This window comes from Gadus chalcogrammus, chromosome 15 (genome assembly GCF_026213295.1).
Source record: "Gadus chalcogrammus isolate NIFS_2021 chromosome 15, NIFS_Gcha_1.0, whole genome shotgun sequence".
Taxonomy (NCBI): Eukaryota; Metazoa; Chordata; class Actinopteri; order Gadiformes; family Gadidae; genus Gadus; species Gadus chalcogrammus.
In genome coordinates this window covers 10,406,068-10,425,517 of record NC_079426.1, presented here as the reverse complement: position 1 = coordinate 10,425,517, position 19,450 = coordinate 10,406,068, and the positions used below count along the sequence as shown (strand labels likewise).

Sequence of the window (19,450 nt, the reverse complement as noted above, 5' to 3'; positions counted from 1 at the left end):
CCGTCACCTAGGTGGACACGCCCACTTGTGATGTCCCTAGTGAGAAGATTCTGGAAAGACTAATGATCAAACCCTACCTGGTGGTTCAACTCAATTAAATGGTATCAAAACATCAGGAAGACGCCGTATGATGTAGGGGGTGCAGTAGAGGTACTTGAAGGGCGCTGAAGTGGGGAAGGTAGGGGTGGCTGGGGGTGGGGGGTTGAGGGGGTTGTTCTCGGAGCTCTTAGTGGCTGCTCGCAACTTTCAAAGAGCGCTGCTCTAATCCAACCTCGGCACGGCTCTGACTCTCCCAGGAGCCAGGAGCCCAAGTGGTAGAAGAAGATTAGGCTGAATTTTTCATTAACAACTTTCGCTCAGCCTTTTTAGTATGAGCCTCATTTCTTTTTTCTCTTTCTTTTTCCTCTCCCCTCCTTTCCTTCCCCCTTGCTCGTAAGTGTCCAATTTGTTCGAGCGGAGCTGAGGTGATTAGAAAATGATTGCGGCATAAATTTACAATCTACTCGGCCTATAGAGTATAGACCAGACCAGACCGCCGCCACGGCAAACGGGCCAGCGCTTGTTTTCACTGGTCGGTTATTTATTAATGACCCCCGTATCCCTACCCCGGCCTTGCTACCGGTCATGTCCTTACGCCGGGGTCAGGGAAGTGGCTTTAGAGGGGTGTGTGTAGTTATTTTCAGGATAAGAGTCGAGAAGGTGGCATTATTTTTGCAGAAGAAAAAGGAAATGGTCAACAAAACCCCTTTACGGCCTTCAAGGTCCGGACTGCCACACTGGTTCTTAATTATGTGGAGAACAAGAAAACACTGAGCCTGATGCGAAAGTGTACACTTACCTAAATGAATAGAGCAGCTTTTATGGACGGACGTTATTGATTATTGGGAAAACAATTATTCTACTGGGAGGTGTCCGGGGGAGGCGCTGGGATAATGGGCCGGGTGATTCATGGATCCGGAGGGACGAGGTGGTCGGGCAGCGGCCGGCTCTTATTTCCACATACGTCCAGGTTAGGGACCGTGACGTTTCCACATACGTCCAGGTTAGGGACCGTGACGTTTCCACATACGTCCAGGTTAGGGACCGTGACGTTGACGGTTACCTCACGAACATCAAGAACACTGCACAGACGACTGAATATGCATCGTGATTCTCATTTCCTTAAGTGTTTGGGAATTGGAACAGTGATATTATATACCGCATGCATAGTAATATATCTAGGAGCATTAGGTCGTTCCTTGTGTGCTTTGCTGCCAAAAACACTAGCACCCAAACAGCATTCAGGAGGAGAGTATCCAACACGTTGTAAATGTAGAACCTATAGGCAACATTAAACCCTTTAGGATGTCAAGTCCAACATAGTAAATGCTATTTAATTGTGTGTTTATAATTGAATAACTGTGAATGATGGGATTTTACAGTCAAAAAGAAATTCAATACATTCAAAGGGAATGAAATAAAATACAAAAACATTCTTGCAGCAGGCATCGTGTTACAATCTTAAAAAGGGCAGAGGATATGAAATAAGAATAAGAAATGTCCGTGATACCCTCCTTACATCGATATCAAAGCCATCTTTTGGGGGCCAATCCCCTGTCTCCTCCCCACCTTGCCAGGCTTATCTTCAACTTGCACGACTATGCTGCATGGCTGTGTGCACGAGAATGTGCACGAGAGTGTCAGCGAGGAGTTAAGACCCCGCTTGCACAGCCTTTCATCATCGCGGGGGCGCTCGTACCCGGGGCATTCTGGGAAGGAGACGGAGACCTCTTCGCATCATCAATTCCAGTTTTCCAACAGGGTAGCTTAGCTAGTGTAGCTAGCGTGGCTGTCTTAGCACGTAGCTCGTCGCCACATTCATAATGCATCTGGCTTGGGCGACTCACAGGCTACTGCTCTTTCTAATGACCTGGAAGATCAAGAGAAGGGTATTGTAGAATCCCTCTTAAGAACTGCTGGTAATAGAAACTGTAGCTGGGACCCTTTCATCACGATTGTGAAAAGATTTCCAAGAAGAAAACTATATTTGATGGTATCCTGGATGCTTCTCTGGTTCATACGATCATATATCAGATGATTATGTAACCTGTTGTTTTCTTGTGTTGTGTTATTTTTGCGCATCTTCGAATGTGTTACTGTTCCATGACTCTATGAAAAATAATTTTTTAATCCAAGCAATTTGAGAATGAAAGAAATTCAGGAGCAGGAAAGGGTTAGGTTCTTTTGCTCCAGGAGGACGACAGGTTAGGTGGCGGACATCGGAGATCAAAACCCGGTGACACTTGGCCGGGAGTTGAACACCCTATCCACGACACCATGGTTGGGATGAAGTCAACAGTGATCTAAGAAACACTAAGCTGTATACAAGCTGGGATATCCAGGTCCTGTTGCGGAACACAGAGAGACCCATGGTGGAAGCAACCTCATTCCCGTTACTGCAGTGGCATGTAGGACAGGGTCGCCTGAATGCACAGTAAGTAGGTCGCTACACAATACAGGTCAAGGTGTTCCTTCCACTGTGCGACTAAAAGTGTGAGTGCGTGTGTGTGTGTACATATGAGGACAACAGGTAACAGCTGTGCCAGGCTTGAGGTGTGCCAGGCAGAGCACCTCACCGGTCAACAATCATCTCATTAAGGCCTTACCTGACTCGGGCAGAACACTCCCCCCAAATACAACCATCAATCCGTACACATTGTGATAGGTGCATATGAGGAGATTGACAGACTGATGGACTCACCAAGCCAGCTTCTGTTCAGGTATACGGAGACAAACACAGGGGGCACGGTGAAGAAGTCCACCACAGAGTTGACCTCCAACCAGAACCACAGCTTATCGTTGGCCGCGATGAACTGGATAAGAGCAGAGCATAATAGCAGTGAGGCATCAGCAGCGTAGCAGCTTAGCAGCGCTGAAGGCTAGTTGTTATCGGTCTTATGTTAGCGCAATGCTCGGTGGCAGCTAACAAATGGGAGTTTTGGAAACGCACTAAAAAAGGGCATCCTAAGATTATCTTTGTGTTAAGGATGGTCAGCCAAATGACAAATGTGTAACTGTGTCGACATTGAAGGATGTTGTGTTCCACAATTTGCATAAAAGAACTGAAAGTATCTTGGTTTGACATGTGGGTGTGTATTTCAAGCATTAACGATGAATGGAAATTGTGGGGGAAGAATTTTCTCTTTTAACGTGTCTGTTAGCTATAGGAATAATTGTATTGGTGTATGTGTACCCTTGTGATTTGTAATGTGTCAACTTACCCGCAAACCAAAGTACAGGAGGAAGAAGACGTTGAAGGCCATGTCGATCTGTAACGTGAAGTCTTTGTAGAAGTTCTGACAGGACTCTATAGGGCTGGAGATAGATAGGGGAAAAAAGAGAGGTTGCCAGAGAGAGAGAGAGAGAGAGAGAGAGAGAGAGAGAGAGAGAGAGAGAGAGAGAGAGAGAGAGATAAACGGTGGGAGAGGGTGGAAGAGAGGATGATGAATTGCGTTAGAACCATCTTACATTCATTCTCATGAATACATTAGCACCAGGAAGGAAGAGAAACATTAATAAACATCATGTAGGCATATTTATGTCCTCTAAAAGTGACAGAGTGCTAGGGCTCGGACCAGACCGGGCCGTTGGTCAAGGCAAGGCGGACGCTCGCGGCGCGCCTTCCCTCCCCCTGTTCCGACGTCGTGTGTCACATGATCCATCTCAGCGTTTACCTTATGATGATTAACCATTACGACGCGGATGCACACAACAAAGCAATCACCGCCGCCGCCATCCCTCACACACAGATGGGCCTGTCACACAACGCTGGTGGCTGAGCACAGAGATACGGTCCCACGGGGGGACTTGGAGCACCTCATGAATATCATGATGTTAGCATGGTGGGGCTACATGCTACCTATGGGAATGTAATGTAAGGGCCAAGATGGGAATATGGTTTGCATTCTGGTAGAGTCAACACCGTGACAATTCCCAACATGCCTCACATCAAATACACCCATTGCGCACACATACACGCACACGCCACATGCACCAACCACACAGCCCCGTAGGGAGATATTCGATGATCAAGCACAGTGTTTACAATATAAATCATTGAATATTGAATTGATAGACTTAATAAATTGACACCCATCGGATGAATGGAAGGTTGCATAAAGGCACAAAAGGATGGATGAATCAATCACTTTATGAAAGGATGAGTGAATAAGTGAAGGAAAGGATGGACAGTAACATTCATAACATCGATTAAATGGAAAAAAGAATGATTGATGAATGAATGAATGTATGCTTGCAGGCATGCCTTCATGGATACACAAAGGAATCAATGGAAAGATGGACGGATGTCAGGTGGCTTATGCACAAACGAAGGAATGAATGATTCAACGGATGAATGAATGACATACAGATGTAAGTTAAAAAACAACAACAACAACAATGAGAACCCCTGCATTAATGGATGAATGGATAAACATACACGTCCAAAGTGAATCGATGGGCAGTCCCACAGACATGACCGGGATCGCAGACATACAGAACGAATGAACTTTGCATTGATTCCCGTTGGCGTGCTGTCTGCCGCGCGTGTCCCTGGGGTCTCAGGTGGTCTTTAAGGAGCAGAACCCCGCAGCGCCACTGGTATTGAAAGCAAACTCAATTTTGTTCCCCGGGTTTTTATTCGTACATTTGTTTTCCTGAAGCCCAATGAACTGAATTTCATTTTGCTGAAAGGCATTTTTTTTTAGGGGGGGGGGGGGGGGATTCAGTCAGGGCCTCATTTACCAGCGTCTCCTCCCCACATTGATCCTGGCTGCTTGATCAATTATTTACCCAGCCACCGCCAAACACGCACAACCGCACACACAGCGACTCAGGATGAACCCTCCTGGGAATCAATCACGCACACACACACACACACACACGCACACACACACTCACACACTCACAGATAATACGCTAGTACGCACGGTCAAGGGCTGATTTAAATGTCATCTTAACTCTGGTTTTTTCGTCTGTTTTTCCGGGGGGGGGGGTGGGTATAGAAGTCACATTACCCAAGTTTTCTCCATCAGTTGTCATAGCAGGCAAACAGTGTCCAAGCATCGTCGTCCGACACTTACAGATGGGTACACACTTAGATCATTGGCTAACACGCACGCACACCCATATACATACACAGACACACACACACACGGTGGAGAAACAACTTGCTGTAGTATCAGTGTGGCGTTGTCCCCCGGGCCAAGTGATGGCCCAAATCGCATGCATGAGTGTTGATATACGAGGATTATGTAAAGAAACTGTGTAATATGCTTATGCATGGTTTGGTGAAATAAGAACGCTTGAAAACCTATCTCATTTCATTTCATAACTTCCGATATTTAAGTTTGGTCTGAGGCTGTCAATTTAAACCGCTTTTAAATTATTCAATCGAGAGGATGAACAGAAGGTCATGTATACATTGGTCTTTTATGCCGATACATTTTTTATCATATTTAGTTCGCATCAGTCACTGCCTAAATTTACATTTCAATATGTAACATGTGTGAATTGGAATAATAATAATATGGGCGCTGATAATCTTGACTTGAACCGCGTTCAAACCCATCCCGTGTGCTCTGAATGCCTGTTGATTTTCCTTTTCACAAGCCAATCAAGTAAGAGCTCGGTCACACTCACACTCACCAGCAAATAAGCATAAAACTTTCCTTTTAATGTTACTAAAGCCACTTGATGTTACCTTCATTGTACTGGCCTTCTTGCGCCATGTATATTAATGATTTATTTTGTTTTTTCAATGTATATTTTGTAATATATATTAAAATATATTCAAATCTCAGTTTACTTTTTTAGGAAAACCCTATTTTAATTTTGTTTTGTGCACAGTTACCAGCCGTTACTTGGCAATGATTTAATAAATCAAGCCACCATCAAGACCACTCTCCTGAAAGTAATGAAGCACAAAATAAAATAGTTTGTGTCTGTATATGTGCATATGTGCGTGTGGGTGTGTGGGTTAGTGTGTTTGTACGTCCTTTAGTATGTTTGTAGGTATATAAGTGTCCATGCACCTATGTATATTGTGTTTGCACACCCTATTGTGTGTGTATACGTGTGTGTGTGTGTGTGTGTGTGTGTGTGTGTGTGTGTGTGTGTGTGTGTGTGTGTGTGTGTGTGTGTGTGTGTGTGTGTGTGTGTGTGTGTGTGTGTGTGTGTGTGTGTGTGTGTGTGTGTGTGTGTTTGTTTGTGGGTGTGTGTGTGTGTGTGTGTATGCGTGTCTACTTGTGTGTGCTTTTTCCACAGAAAAGCCAGATAAAGACAAAGGACTGATCCCAGGTTTCAATGTCACTTCACACTCTGTAATCACATGGGATAGGCTGGCCCAACTCTGCCTGCGCACAGCAGAAAATAGATCTGACCACCAAGGTTCCTATTACTACTTAAGCCTGGGCCTGGCCCTTGGCTTGACCTGCCCGGCTGGGAAAGAGACATGGGGATAGAGATAGGGAGAGGGAGAGAGACAGGGAGGGAGAGAGGGAGGGAATTAGGTGGGGAAGGAGAGAGGGAGATGGGGTAAGAGAGTGTGAGGATGGAGGCAAGAGATAAAGAGAGGGGGGCGGAGGAAAAGAGAGAGGGAAAGAGGGAGAGAGATAAGGATGGCGAGACAGATAGGGCAACAGAAACTAAGAGCCTGGTGGAGAGAGATGGAGAGATAGGGAGCGAGAGAGAGAGCAATGAGAAAGAGTGTGAGAGGAAGAGGGTGGGAGGGAGACAGAGATACAAACACAATAGAGAGAGAAGGAAAGAAAGGGATGGGCAAGCGATGGAAGAGCGAGAAAAATAGATTGTTTGAGAGACGGATACACACAAGAGAAATTGTGAGAGAAAGACCGAAATAGACAATATTGAAGGCAATAAAATAATCCAGATAAAAGTGGACCCAAATAAAAAATGTAATTGCAGAGATGAGTTGTGCTTGGGAAGGGTGGACAGAAGCTAAGAGAGGTGTTACGAAGAGAGAGAGATGCATGAGTAAGCGACAGAGAAGGAGAGCGAGAGCGAGAGAGAGAGAGAGAGAGAGAGAGAGAGAGAGAGAGAGAGAGAGAGAGAGAGAGAGCGAGAGAGAGAGAGAGAGAGAGAGAGGCTGAATAAAAAAATGGAAAGGGAGAGAAGAGAGATAGCACAAAGGGTCCCACAGGTATTAAGGACAATTTGTCTCCTTCCAGGCCCACATTGATAAATATAGCAGTCAGGGCTGGTTTTAGGCCACATTGAAATTGCCTGGAGATGAGGGACTGTTGGGCTGGAGTTGAGAGAGGAGGGAACAGGGAGGGAAGGAGGATTCGAAGGAGGTCGCAGAAACTCAATAATAGCTAAGCACTTTCTGCAAAAACAGCCCCAAACATCACCCTGAGCAGCGTCCGGCTACCTGCTTCTTGCTACCTGCTTCTTCGTGCTTCCTTTGTGACTAATAATGCTTGCAACCACAGCATGTTTCTTTCATGGCAAATCTAGAATGCTGTCGTAGGGCGAGACTTAGTCCTCGACTGACTTTACGAATGAACTGTAAAGTGTGGCATATGGGCACGTCTGTGTGTGTGCATGTCTCCTCAGTCTTTATCTGAATGCATGGGGTTAATGTGAGTGTGTTTGTGCATGTACACTTGCATGTATGCACCGGTGCGTGTTTCTATTAGCTATATATATCTCAAAGGGGACTCGCTGAGAGTGGGATTGTGTGTTTAAATGCATGATTCTGCAAGCTGTACATTTGAAGGTACGGGGTCCCTAGGAGGGAGAGAGAGAGTGTGTGTGCGTGCGTGCGTGTGCGTGCGTGTGTGATGTTTGCATATACGTGTGCCTGGTTCTCCAAGCTGTACATGTGCCTGTATGGGGTCCCTGTGGGCCGGAGGTGGGCGGTCCTCTGCTCAGATTAGAGAAGGGCATCTTAATAGGTAAATGATTGATTCAGGCCGTGCCACCATTACTAAAATAAGAATGAGTTAGCACCTACAAGGGCAACGCACAAATAAAGACTCCCTGAGGGTGGCTAAAAATAGATATCTCCTTCCCTTTTTTTTTTCTATTCCCACTAAGTATCCTCTGCACGTGCACACGCGCCGTGCACACTGAGACACGGCTCCTCCCACGCTCCTCCAGATGTGCAGTACTTCAAACCCTATAGCGCAGGCAGGGGTGTAAACTAACACAAGACTCAGGGCTAGCCTCGGCGCCCGTGTGTAGGTTATCAAAGGCAAACCATGTTTAAAAAAAACAAAACAAGAAAAAAGGCTATGTGTGCCATTTTATGGCACATTAAAAAATATATTATTTGAAGTACAGTCGCAACTTGGGCCATCGTGGAGTGTGTGTGTGGCTGACTGTGTGTGGTCGATGGCTGGTTTAAGGAGCCTCAACAGGCACGAGTAAGACTGATTAGACTCTGGGGCTGGGTTGGGATTCACACCCAGCCCCTGTGGTTCATTTGAATAATCAAGGTACACAGGATGAACCCGCCCATCCCCACACCCCCTCAGAGAGCGCTCTGAAATGGAAGCGTTTACCACCCGTACTGGCTGGAACATCTTGCCAAGAAAGTGGTGTTAGTACAACATCTCCCTGTGTGCTGTTGTGGCCACAGCTACAGCTACTGCTAAGCAAAAAAAAACATTTTCCCAACACATTCCCTCCCACACAATAAAAACCAATCATGGGATAAAGGACGCGGTTTTCGTATTCAAAACAGAGGAGCGGGCGTTTGTTATCGGGCGGTTTGTGGGGTAAATGTGGTTTGTTCCGGTGTGTTCTCCGTCTGTCCGCACATTCAGGTCAAGCCGTTAATGTATTCAGGTTATTCCTCTGATGAGGCGCGGGTGAGTAACATTTGTTCTGCCTCGCCGATAACTAAGGTTGTCCTTTGTGACCGTCGGTTCGGAGGTAGAACGCACTAGAACATTATGACTACTTTCCCCTCCTGCGCGAAAACAAAACTCATCGAATGGAGTCATTATCGCAATTCCCTGGGCGTGTAATTTATGCTAACTGCATGTAAACACTCAGATACAAACCATTCGGAGAGCATTCTGTTGGTTCAGTGCTGAATATATCTCTTCAGGTTGATATTGCATGTGTCTTAAGTCTGTGTGGTGGATTCATGTAACGGTGTTGGGTAAATTGGGTAAATATGACCATATAATGACAGATTACATGTAATGACAATTACCAGACACTACCAGAGAAAAACAACGTTTTGGTCCTTTGTTGAACCTATTTCGTATTGTCTGGATCTGGATTTCCCTGGGTTTTCTCTGCGATCATTACCCAGCCAAGCGGAGCAGGTGGATGTTAATTGCTATATCATTAACCTATAGAGAGGAGTGCAGTGAGCCATCTCCATTTGACTCACTTAGATGGGTCCCTGGTTACTAAATTCGTTTTGTGGGTTCAAGCCAGGTTTTTTATGGTATTATCAAACCAAATATAGTAAAAACAAGTCTGCATTCAGTCCAGGGGAATGCAAGCTCAACCCTGGACATCTAGAAAACTCCAGCTATCAAGCTTTGGAAATGGTTTGTGTCTTTCTTTTTTACAATGATTTAGATAAAGGCATCTGCTAAATGATCAAATTTAACTTATTACTAATGTACTAATTAACGTATTAATTTTTGCACTTTCAGTCAAACAACGGCATTCTTACATTCTGTAGTAAACTCACACTCTTAAAAAACAACACACTCTGTAGAGCAGTTTCTATTACACATGAAATCACTAATGCAATGTTCATCTTGTATGTATAACAGAACGGACCGTCGCCTTGTTCTCCTCTAATGAGATTTCCTCCACGCTCTACGATAATGGAAAGCGAGGAGCTGTGGAGCTGATTGGTCTCCGAAGGCGCCGCCCCTCGTTAGAATTCCAGCGGTGTTCCAAGGCCCATCTGTGTACTACAGACAGCCTGGCACATCATTTCACACCTATTAGTGCATTACTTGAGGGGTGTTTTCCTGTTTCATACAGTCACGATAATGTACAGGCCTCACCTTTACGTAAACCGCACTGTGCCCGCGGCCGCTGTCAGTGGCTTTCACTTCTCACTTCATTGCAATTACCATTTTTTTTGTGGTTTTACAGGAAGAGAGCTGTACTACAGAACTACCAGCAGGAAAACAACACACACACACACACACACACACACACACACACACACACACACACACAGTTATGTTATCATGTGGAATGCTTCCACCAGAACATATACTTTTTTTTCTCCACACAAATTAAACATGACCTAAAAAGTACGGTTGTACAGATAAAGTGGGCATGTGCATCCCTATATTATACCGTATATCATTTGAAAGAAATTTGATACAGGAAAAAGGAAAACCACATCGCATAGAATCGCTTCACTTGAAGGGAACTTGTAGCTAACTCATAACCCGTAGCCAACTCACACCTAACGCCTACGGTCAAATAAATGTTTTGCTCACCGCCAACTCCTAATTTACTGCAAACTATTAGCAGAGGTCATCTAGAGACATGAGGAACCAGAACCACCGGATGCCCTGGGTGTTCTGGTTTCTCTCCTGGTCTACAAGCGGCCATAGCGGAGACTGGACCCTATAGGAGATGGGAGGCTAGGCTTAGGCTAGGCTAGGGTTAGGCTAACCACCATGGCGGCAACGGCGGAAAGGACTGCCTTAGCGCTCAGCCATATTTCTCACCTTACCCCATGAATTAGTCATCAGCCACTGTTTCTTTCATGCGCCTGTCATTGATCACACGCTAATGGTAGGGTTACTGGCCCCAGCTGTCGCATATGAGGCCTCCGACGGCTGCAAGCCTTCCAACCGACAATGTGTGTGTCTTTCTGTGTTTGTTGAAACGTGTGTGTGGGTGGGTGTGTGTTTTCATATGACGAGTGTACGTGCGTGTGTGTGTGTGTGTGTGTGTGTGTGTTTGTTTGTTTGTGTGTGTGTTTTCATATGACACGTTTGTGTGTGTGTTTTCACATGACACGTGTTTGTGTACGAGTGTGTCTGTGTGTGTATGAAGAATGAAGTGCCTCATGTATATGTGTTGCTGTGTGTGTGTGTGTGTGTGTGTGTGTGTGTGTGTGTGTGTGTGTGTGTGTGTGTGTGTGTGTGTGTGTGTGTGTGTGTGTGTGTGTGTGTGTGTGTGTGTGTGTGTGTGTGTGTGTGTGTGTGTGTGTGTGTGTATGCATATGCGTGTGCGTGTGCATGTGAAAGACACACAGTGGAGCGGAGACCGAGCAGAGAAGTGGGACAGAACACGGACATCCCTGACGGAGGGTACTTACTGCAGAGACCTACATCTGTCCTACTTCCAGCTCTGTTCCTTCCAGAGAGGAAGAGGAGGAACAAGGCAGGGATGAAGGCTGAGCCATTAAAGAGGCATGGAGGTGGGCGGGGAGCGAGGCCGCATGATATCACAGAAATAGCATGAGCTTGGCAACAAGCGTCGGGACTGCTGCAGAACACACACATGGAGATGAGCCATACCTTACAACAACGCCGGATAAAGAGCCTCTCTATAGGTGCGGGGAATAGGGTTTCGCAAGGATCACACCTAATAAACGCGGAGGAATATACCACACGAGGAGGAATTTCTAGGAGACGTTCGAAGTCATTCATTCTTCGAGAACCTCGAAGAAGAGCATTTCTCTTGTCTCTATGTTTGTGTGCGTCTATGGTTGTGACAGTGAACACAGGCAGTAGGTTGAGAGAGGAAGAGAGGAAATGACACGTAGCATAGCGCCGCCGGTCAAACCTGGGTCTCTAGACGACATATCCCCTCTATGGTAAGTGCACTAGTGGGTTGATCTAGGGCGTTTCCGGCCCAGAAAATCTATCCTGGAATGAGTAGGTACTGGGAAAACCAATGACTGCCCTCCAAGGTGCACAGGCTTCTTGTTTTCCCCAACATTGTGTGTATGTACGTGGGCAGGTCTTTGTGTGTGTCTGTGTGATTGAGTGAGTGCATGAGTGTGAGGGTATGTGTGTTTGAGGGTGTGTGTGTGTGTGTGTGCGTGGGTTTATGTGTGTGCACGCATGTTGGCCGTAGTGTATCTGTGTGTGTGTGTGTGTGCGTTTGTTTCCACACACACAAGGGCTTTAGTGCATCCCTGCCCTAGAGAAATAACCTGCTCTACTGAAGCATACATAAAAGTACCTCTTAGATCGGCCCTGGTCTCCTGAGGTCGAACCCAGGAAGTCTTACTTTACTGAATGATTCATTCCGTTACCACGGGGACTAAACTGGAAGCCTTTTCGGAAAACGGCCCATTACTGAGAGACCTTTACACAGACCATTGCAGCGATGAGCGTTCACCTCGACTGGGCGTTCTCTCTCTCTCTCTCTCTTTCCCCCACTGTCTCTCTCCCCCTCTGTCTCTCTCCCTCTCTCTCTCTCTCTTTCTCTCTCTCTCCCTATGTCTCTCTCCCCCTCTGTCTCTCTCCCTCTCGCTCTCTCTTTCTCTCTCTCTCCCTATGTCTCTCTCCCTCTCTGTCTCTCTCCCTCTCTCTCACCTATGCTGGATTGACAAAATAAAGCAGAGAAACGGTCCAATCGACCAAAAAAATACAAACGATCATGAAAGCGTTTTTCCCTCAGGTTTCATGAGTAAACAGTGAGACCTTTAACCTTTTGTATTCAACAGTCGGCTGTGGCGGCCATTACGGGGTAAACACACAGCTCTGAGGCCCATTGATTTCCTCCATCGTTAACATTTCTGTCCGGAGAGAGTAAAGGTCAACCGAAGATCACTGCGTTTCCCCGCGCTGGATGGAAACGGGTCAGGATGCAGAACGCACGCACGCACGCACACACACACACTCATGTACATGTACACAGTCTACTAGAATACATTCATGCACCACTGTCTATCTTTTTCCGACAGCAGGGGGGGGGCAAACCCTGGCCTTTTGAGGCTCGCTGGCCCCACTTTTGCTGCCAGTTTTGCAATTTTGATCAATTGATACACATTCCATGCCTGCTACCAGCCGTGGCAGACAGTACAGGAGCATCCAGAGTTGAACAAACGGGTACCGGCAAGGTTTGTTCCAACAGGCCATAACTCTCGACACACAGACACACATCCAGATGGGTCCCAAACTTTGTCAAAATACCTTTGTGCTTTCAGGAGTTTACACTGCTATCCACAGTGGGTACTTTCCATTATTCTTAGCTCTTTGCCTCAAATTATCCCTTTGAATCCTTCATGACTGCTGCTGTTTGTTGTCTGTTCACACGCATATTACAATAGACCTGAATCTCCAACTTGATCCTGGCACCTCCTTTTGTTTGCTACACAGAACACATCAAAAGCAAACAAGCGGCAGCAGAGCAGAAACATCGAGAAACACATGCAACAGTTCACAAAGCGTACACTCACACACACACAAACACACACACACCCGCACACGCACACAAACACACACAGGTAAGCGGCGCGTGGCTGGACGTGTGTGCGGTGACCGGTGAGGTGGAAGCGCTGGGGCAGAAGGTTTTGCCGAGCGGCTCCCAGCAGCGACTGTTGGTTCGCGGTTCGGAGGAGCGTTAAAAGTCAGCTGTAAAGCGTCCCAGGCCCGGTGCCTGCAGCTTGCATCATGTGCCAGCCAGCTGAACCGACTCTGGGGTCGCGCGGAGAGGACACATGCTGCTCTCCAGTGACAAGTTTGAACCTCATCACGATGATGAGTAAGAGCAAAATGTTTGGGGGGGGGGGGGGGGGGGGGGTAGCTGGCATGACTTAATGGGGCCGTGCAGAGCGAGGTCAGGGAGTTGCCGCCGGGCGGGGGGGGGGGGGGGGGGGGGGGGGGGGAGAGATTAAAACAACAAACACGCATTCTGGCTGGAAATATGACATTTGAATTCCCTTACCTTGCACACGAGCCAGGGATAAAAACAACCCAAAACATGTTGGGTCGGTGCTCTGTCAGCACGCTTTACGCCTCCTGGTTCAGCCTCTGAGAGAGGATGGCTGTTTGTTGACTTTAAGCCACATCAACCTCCAGGGAGTTCAGATTGATCTCATTAAGGAGCAGGTTGGGCTTGAGGGCATCTAGCTCAAGGATACCCACAGGTAGGTTCGGGATTGAACCCAGAACCTTTCGTCTGAGAGTTGACCTCCTTAGCCACTGCTATCCACTTACAAACCTCAAACTGTGTCCTATAATAGAATAGCAAAATGAATCAGTGGAGCCACCAATCAAGGAGTCATATTCCCGCTGGAAACTCCCCTGCTGGCTGCTAACTTTGATGGTGTTCGGAGCGTCCCCTGACGTCACATCCCCCATTTAAGATGGTGGTACAACTTTCCCCAATAATGTAGCCAGTTCCTTTAGAAACTTTGCCGGCTTTGCCACCAATACAGAGCTGCTAGCTAAAGATTTCACTGAATCAAACAAAGAAAGAAATAAAGAAAGAAACACGTGATGCAGTAGGAAATTAAGAACTAAATGAGTCAATCTAGTTGCGAGCAGGGATGGCGGTGGCCAAGGCTCCACAGCCTTCCCCAGGGATCTCAGACTTGCTAACAACAGATAGATTGCTCAATTTCCTCAAATATATTGCCAATCACACTCTTACTCTGACTAGTGGTGCTGAATATGTCTCACTATCTTAATTTGTCTGAAAGATATATTTGTTTGGAGAAAATAGATGGTTGCGGTCAGAAAGTATTTTTGGCTTTGGAAGGTTCCTTACTGAGTGAAATGGGCCGAAAGTATCTAAGTGGAGCGGTTCAAGTTCTCTAAGAGCTAAGCAAAGGTGCTTCGATGCTTCCTTTCCTATCTCCTTTAGCATAGGGTACACCGAACCATCCTTTACCAAAGGAAGGTAGGTGTCGTCACGTCCCACAATTCCTTGCAGCAGGAACGTTTAAAGCGACACACCATAAGGCCATTCATCAAAACAAACGATCAATATGACCGATAATTATATGCCTAGCATACTAATTGCGATTTATATCCATAAATATGAGTGGACAGAAGTTTGACCTTGAGCGATATGAGATATAACAATATGACAACCATTCTGTCTCCCTTTTGTGCCCATGAGCCTTTATTCAATGTGTTCAAATTTGAACTGTGGTAAAGAAGCAATACTTTTCACCAGGGTGCATGAAACAACATGCTTTTAGTATTCCAGCTTGGGAACATTGCTGTTTCAGCACGGCAGACCCCTGACCACAACATCTGCCAGCGCACCCTGATTTAGCCGGATTCTCGGATTCTCGTAGCACCGCGGTTGTTTGTTCCTTCAAATCTTTCCTTGACCCCTTGACCTTTTCCTTCAAGGTCAAGGAGGTGAGGCTCGGAAGCACGTGTTTCTTTAACTGTTCCACTGAGTACATTTCAGGTAGGGGCGAATATCAAAAACATTTCCCCTCGTCGTTTTATTTTCTGCAAGCAGGCATCGTGACTACTCCATGCACCATCTTTCTATCCCCTCTGAAATAGACACTAAACGACAGGTTTTTATCCATCTGCGTTAGCAATGTTATGGTTCCAATGACACACGGGAACATTGTTACCTCCTTCAGAAAAACCCCAACGCTACAAGCCGACTGCTAGCATAGAAGCAGGCTTCTCCTCCCCTTAAAACAATATTGAGTGTTTTCAGACCGTGCAACCCACTGCCGTAAACTAAAACCGATTAAAGTTAATTAAGTTTCCCTATGCAGGTTCAGTTGCACGATTTGAGAAATTTGTCCTACTTTCCGATCAATATGGAGATTTGTGTTTCAACATCAATGTCTTTGTCAATGCGGTAAAGCCGGTTGGATTCAGGGAATGCTTGGTGTGTGTGTGTTAGTGTGTGTGTGTGTGTGTGTGTGTGTGTGTGTGTGTGTGTGTGTGTGTGTGTGTGTGTGTGTGTGTGTGTGTGTGTGTCTGTGTCTGTGTCTGTGTGTGTGTGTGTGTGTGTGTTTGTGTGTGTGTGTGTGTGTGTGTGTGTGTGTGTGTGTGTGTGTACACACATGCATGCATGTTTGATTGAGAATGCTTAAGGTAGTGTTTTATACGTGTGGGCGGTAATGGAAATGGATGCAGTGGTAGTGGGATGGGTGCCAGGCCTGCAATTTATCTCTGGGTGAATGTTGGCCAAGGACAAGTAAACACACACACACACGCAGGCACTGACACACACGTAGATGCAGACACCCACACATATATAGTGGTGGACACCCACATATAAACACACACAGAAGCTTTCACACACCCACACACCAACACACACACACACACCACACACAAAAGGGAAAGATCAAGCACACTGATACACATCCGCCTGTCTCTGTTGCCATGGAAACTAACGGGCCCCTCTCTCTCATTGACAAATCTGCAGATGGAGTCGTACATACGGCTGGATGTGAGCACGCACGTGGAGGGGGGGGGGGGGGTATTGCACACGTATGTACACACTTATTATGTGAGCACTGCAGTCAGTGTATTTGAGGAACATATGAGAGAGGAGGTATAAGGTTAGCCAATTTATTATGTTGATTGTATTGATCAACGTGTTTATTTATGTCACAAAAGGATACACAGGCTCTACTGACATGTTTGTTCATATCCATACTATATTGATATGATTTTTAAATATAAATATGAGTTTGCTGTAGATGTGGTTGAGGGAAGTGGCTGGGAGAGAAAGAGGGGAATTTGAATTGCAGATACTCACTCTGAAGAATCTATGAAGTATATGCCAAGGGCACCGATGCTGAGTGCAAACACCAACACAACCTGAGGAGAGAGAGAGAGAGAGAGAGAGAGAGAGAGAGAGAGAGAGAGAGAGAGAGAGAGAGAGAGAGAGAGAGAGAGAGAGAGAGAGAGAGAGAGAGAGAGAGAGAGACGGTGGAAGAGGCAGGGAAAGAGAAGGAAAAAAAAATGTCAATTTCATACATATAGTGATATCCTGCTTTCAGCTATGCATGCCATATTCAAAAGACATGACCACAGCGGATGACACTAGGTTAATAATAAAACATCAAAGCAATGCCAGGCCTCTCATAAATACCAAACGAGCATGCATTTTCAAAAAAAACCAGAGTTGAATTATGCATAGCCGACCAAATGTCAGCCATGACAGTGAAGGTAGAAAGTGTGAAAAAGATTTCATTGTACTGACTGGTGTATGCTGTAGTTAGGAAGAGGGGAAGAAAGAGGTTGGGGAGCACAACAGGGACGGCTGTGTGGAGGCAGGATGCTTAGAACTAGAATAAAGACTTGCTGTTTAAATGTTCTCATTTAGTCGACACATATTTGAAAGGGACTTTCAAGTGAGACATCAGGGTGCTGAACAAACAACCGCTCTGCGCAGAGTTTTCAGTCATAAGAACACAAGGTTAGGAGTTCTTCCTCAGTGTTTTTTTGTTCTCAGAGACACCACTTCTCAAAAGAACAAGTTCAGTGAATGGTGATACATGTCAGATAAGGATTGAGGGGAGAGGGATTTTGCTGAAGAATACCTACATGACAGGCTGCAGACATTTCGGGGATCATTCCCAGTAACATTTTGGGATGGGAGTCAACCACCCAATCCAACCCCCCCTTTTTTTACAGAGTAGGATTTGGGCTCAAACTCAGTACCTCTTGGCGATGGGAGCCAAAGCCCCCTAATCGCCACACTATCCATCCTCCCGCACACACACACACACACACACACACACACACACAGAGAGCGAGAGAGCGAGAGAGCGAGAGAGAGAGAGAGAGCGAGAGAGAGAGAGAGAGAGAGAGAGAGAGAGAGAGAGAGAGAGAGGAGAGAGAGAGAGAGAGAGAGAGAGAGAGAGAGAGAGAGAGAGAGAGAGAGAGAGAGAGAGAGAGAGAGAGAGAGAGAGAGAGAGACCCTGTCTGTGCTCTGCTATCAGGCTGTCCTCCTCCCCGGTGCCAGCGGTGAGTCAACGGTGCTATTGTTTTGGGCGATCGGGTGCTGGCAGGTCCTGGGGAGCCGTGTAGTGTTTCAGTCTGGCGTCCCAGGAAGTATTGGATGAAGAAGGGGACTTAGAAGGGCACCGGGTGGCAGCCGTCACCAAAGACCCATGGAGCGAGTCTCCTGGTCTTGGCGTGTCCCCCAAAAGAGGCAAACAGTTTAGCATTGGTGCTTAACGCATGGCTCAGTCCTCCATAGTGTTCAAGGAATAGTGCACCAAGGCAAGATGAGATACATAATATGTATTGATTAGATTGTAACTGCAACATTCATGTCACGTTGGCGTTGCGAGGACCAGCTGAATGATGCAGGGCGAGGAATAATAACAGGCTACCTATCGCCATCTCACTCCCCCACCACACAATGGAGTCCTTGTTCCGCCCGGGCTGATCGGGCCATCCATTATACATGATTGGGGATTGATTACCTAGAGCGGCAATGGCATTCTTAATTGATCCTGCCTGCATTGTGGCCCCGGGTAATAGTTGAACACGCTTGTAAACTTTAGCACGGCTTATTTTTACTGCTTTATTCGTTGTTATGACGTTTGTGGGTGATTGTGTGTGTGTGTGTGTGTGTGTGTGTGTGTGTGTGTGTGTGTGTGTGTGTGTGTGTGTGTGTGTGTGTGTGTGTGTGTGTGTGTGTGTGTGTGTGTGTGTGTGTGTGTGTGTGTGTGTGTATAAGTGTGTGTGTGTGTGTGTGTGTGTGTGTGTGTGTGTGTGTGTGTGTGTGTGTGTGTGTGTGTGTGTGTGTGTGTGTGTGTGTGTGTGTGTGTGTGTGTGTGTTTGCGCGTCTGCGAGTGTGTGTGCATGTGCAAGTGAATGTGCAGCGTGCGTGTGTGTGTGCAGCTTGGGTGTATGTGCAGCATGTGCGTGTGCGTATCTGCAATATCCAAGATTATTATAAATTCCCTTTTGATCTGACAAAATCCCTCCTGGGACGACTGGGTAACGGAGCTCTGTTGTCTTTTTTCTCAGTTTCAACAGCTCGACTCTCAGCTCCACTGTCAACTCTCCCTGAGTGGTGAATCCATTATTTCTAAGGTAAAACAAATCCAGATGACATTTGCAGGAAAACCGATCGAGCCAAGCGCCGACAGTTGTGACATGTCGTGTGACATGCGTCGCAGTTCAGCCGACGCGTGTGTTAACCCCCTTCACGTGTACGGCTGACCCCTGACCCCTAACACAGCACAGAGGCATGGTGATGGGCCGGCGACACAGAAGGAGAGGGAAGCACGCGACTCAAGCTGACAAGTCGAGATAAGACCCAGTTTCTCTCCGAACACGAGTGAGACTACTCTGCTGGTCCAATTAGCAGAGACAATAAGAGAGGAGAACTGAAAACAAAGGAAAAGACAATAAAAGAAAAAGCTGACACCCATTGTATATCCCTGTAGTAAAGCATTGCTGATTTGTTCAAGGCTGTAGTGAACACAGTGATTAGCTTGTTAGCGGTTGCAACTCTCTACACACGGCGGGAGATCACTAAGTGAACA

At 46.5% G+C, this 19,450-nt stretch overlaps 1 protein-coding gene across 1 annotated transcript in view; it reads right to left on the bottom strand.

Annotated features, from left to right (window-relative positions):
* Positions 1-19,450, bottom strand: part of kcnma1a (potassium large conductance calcium-activated channel, subfamily M, alpha member 1a) — a 163,331-nt gene that overhangs the window by 82,169 nt on the left and 61,712 nt on the right. Inside the window, exons 4-6 of the mRNA XM_056610202.1 lie at positions 16,702-16,763; positions 3,261-3,354; positions 2,741-2,852 (exon numbers count right to left, since the gene is read on the bottom strand). Of these exons, the coding sequence (XP_056466177.1) occupies positions 2,741-2,852; positions 3,261-3,354; positions 16,702-16,763 (268 nt within the window). The remainder of the gene's footprint in view (positions 1-2,740; positions 2,853-3,260; positions 3,355-16,701; positions 16,764-19,450) is intronic.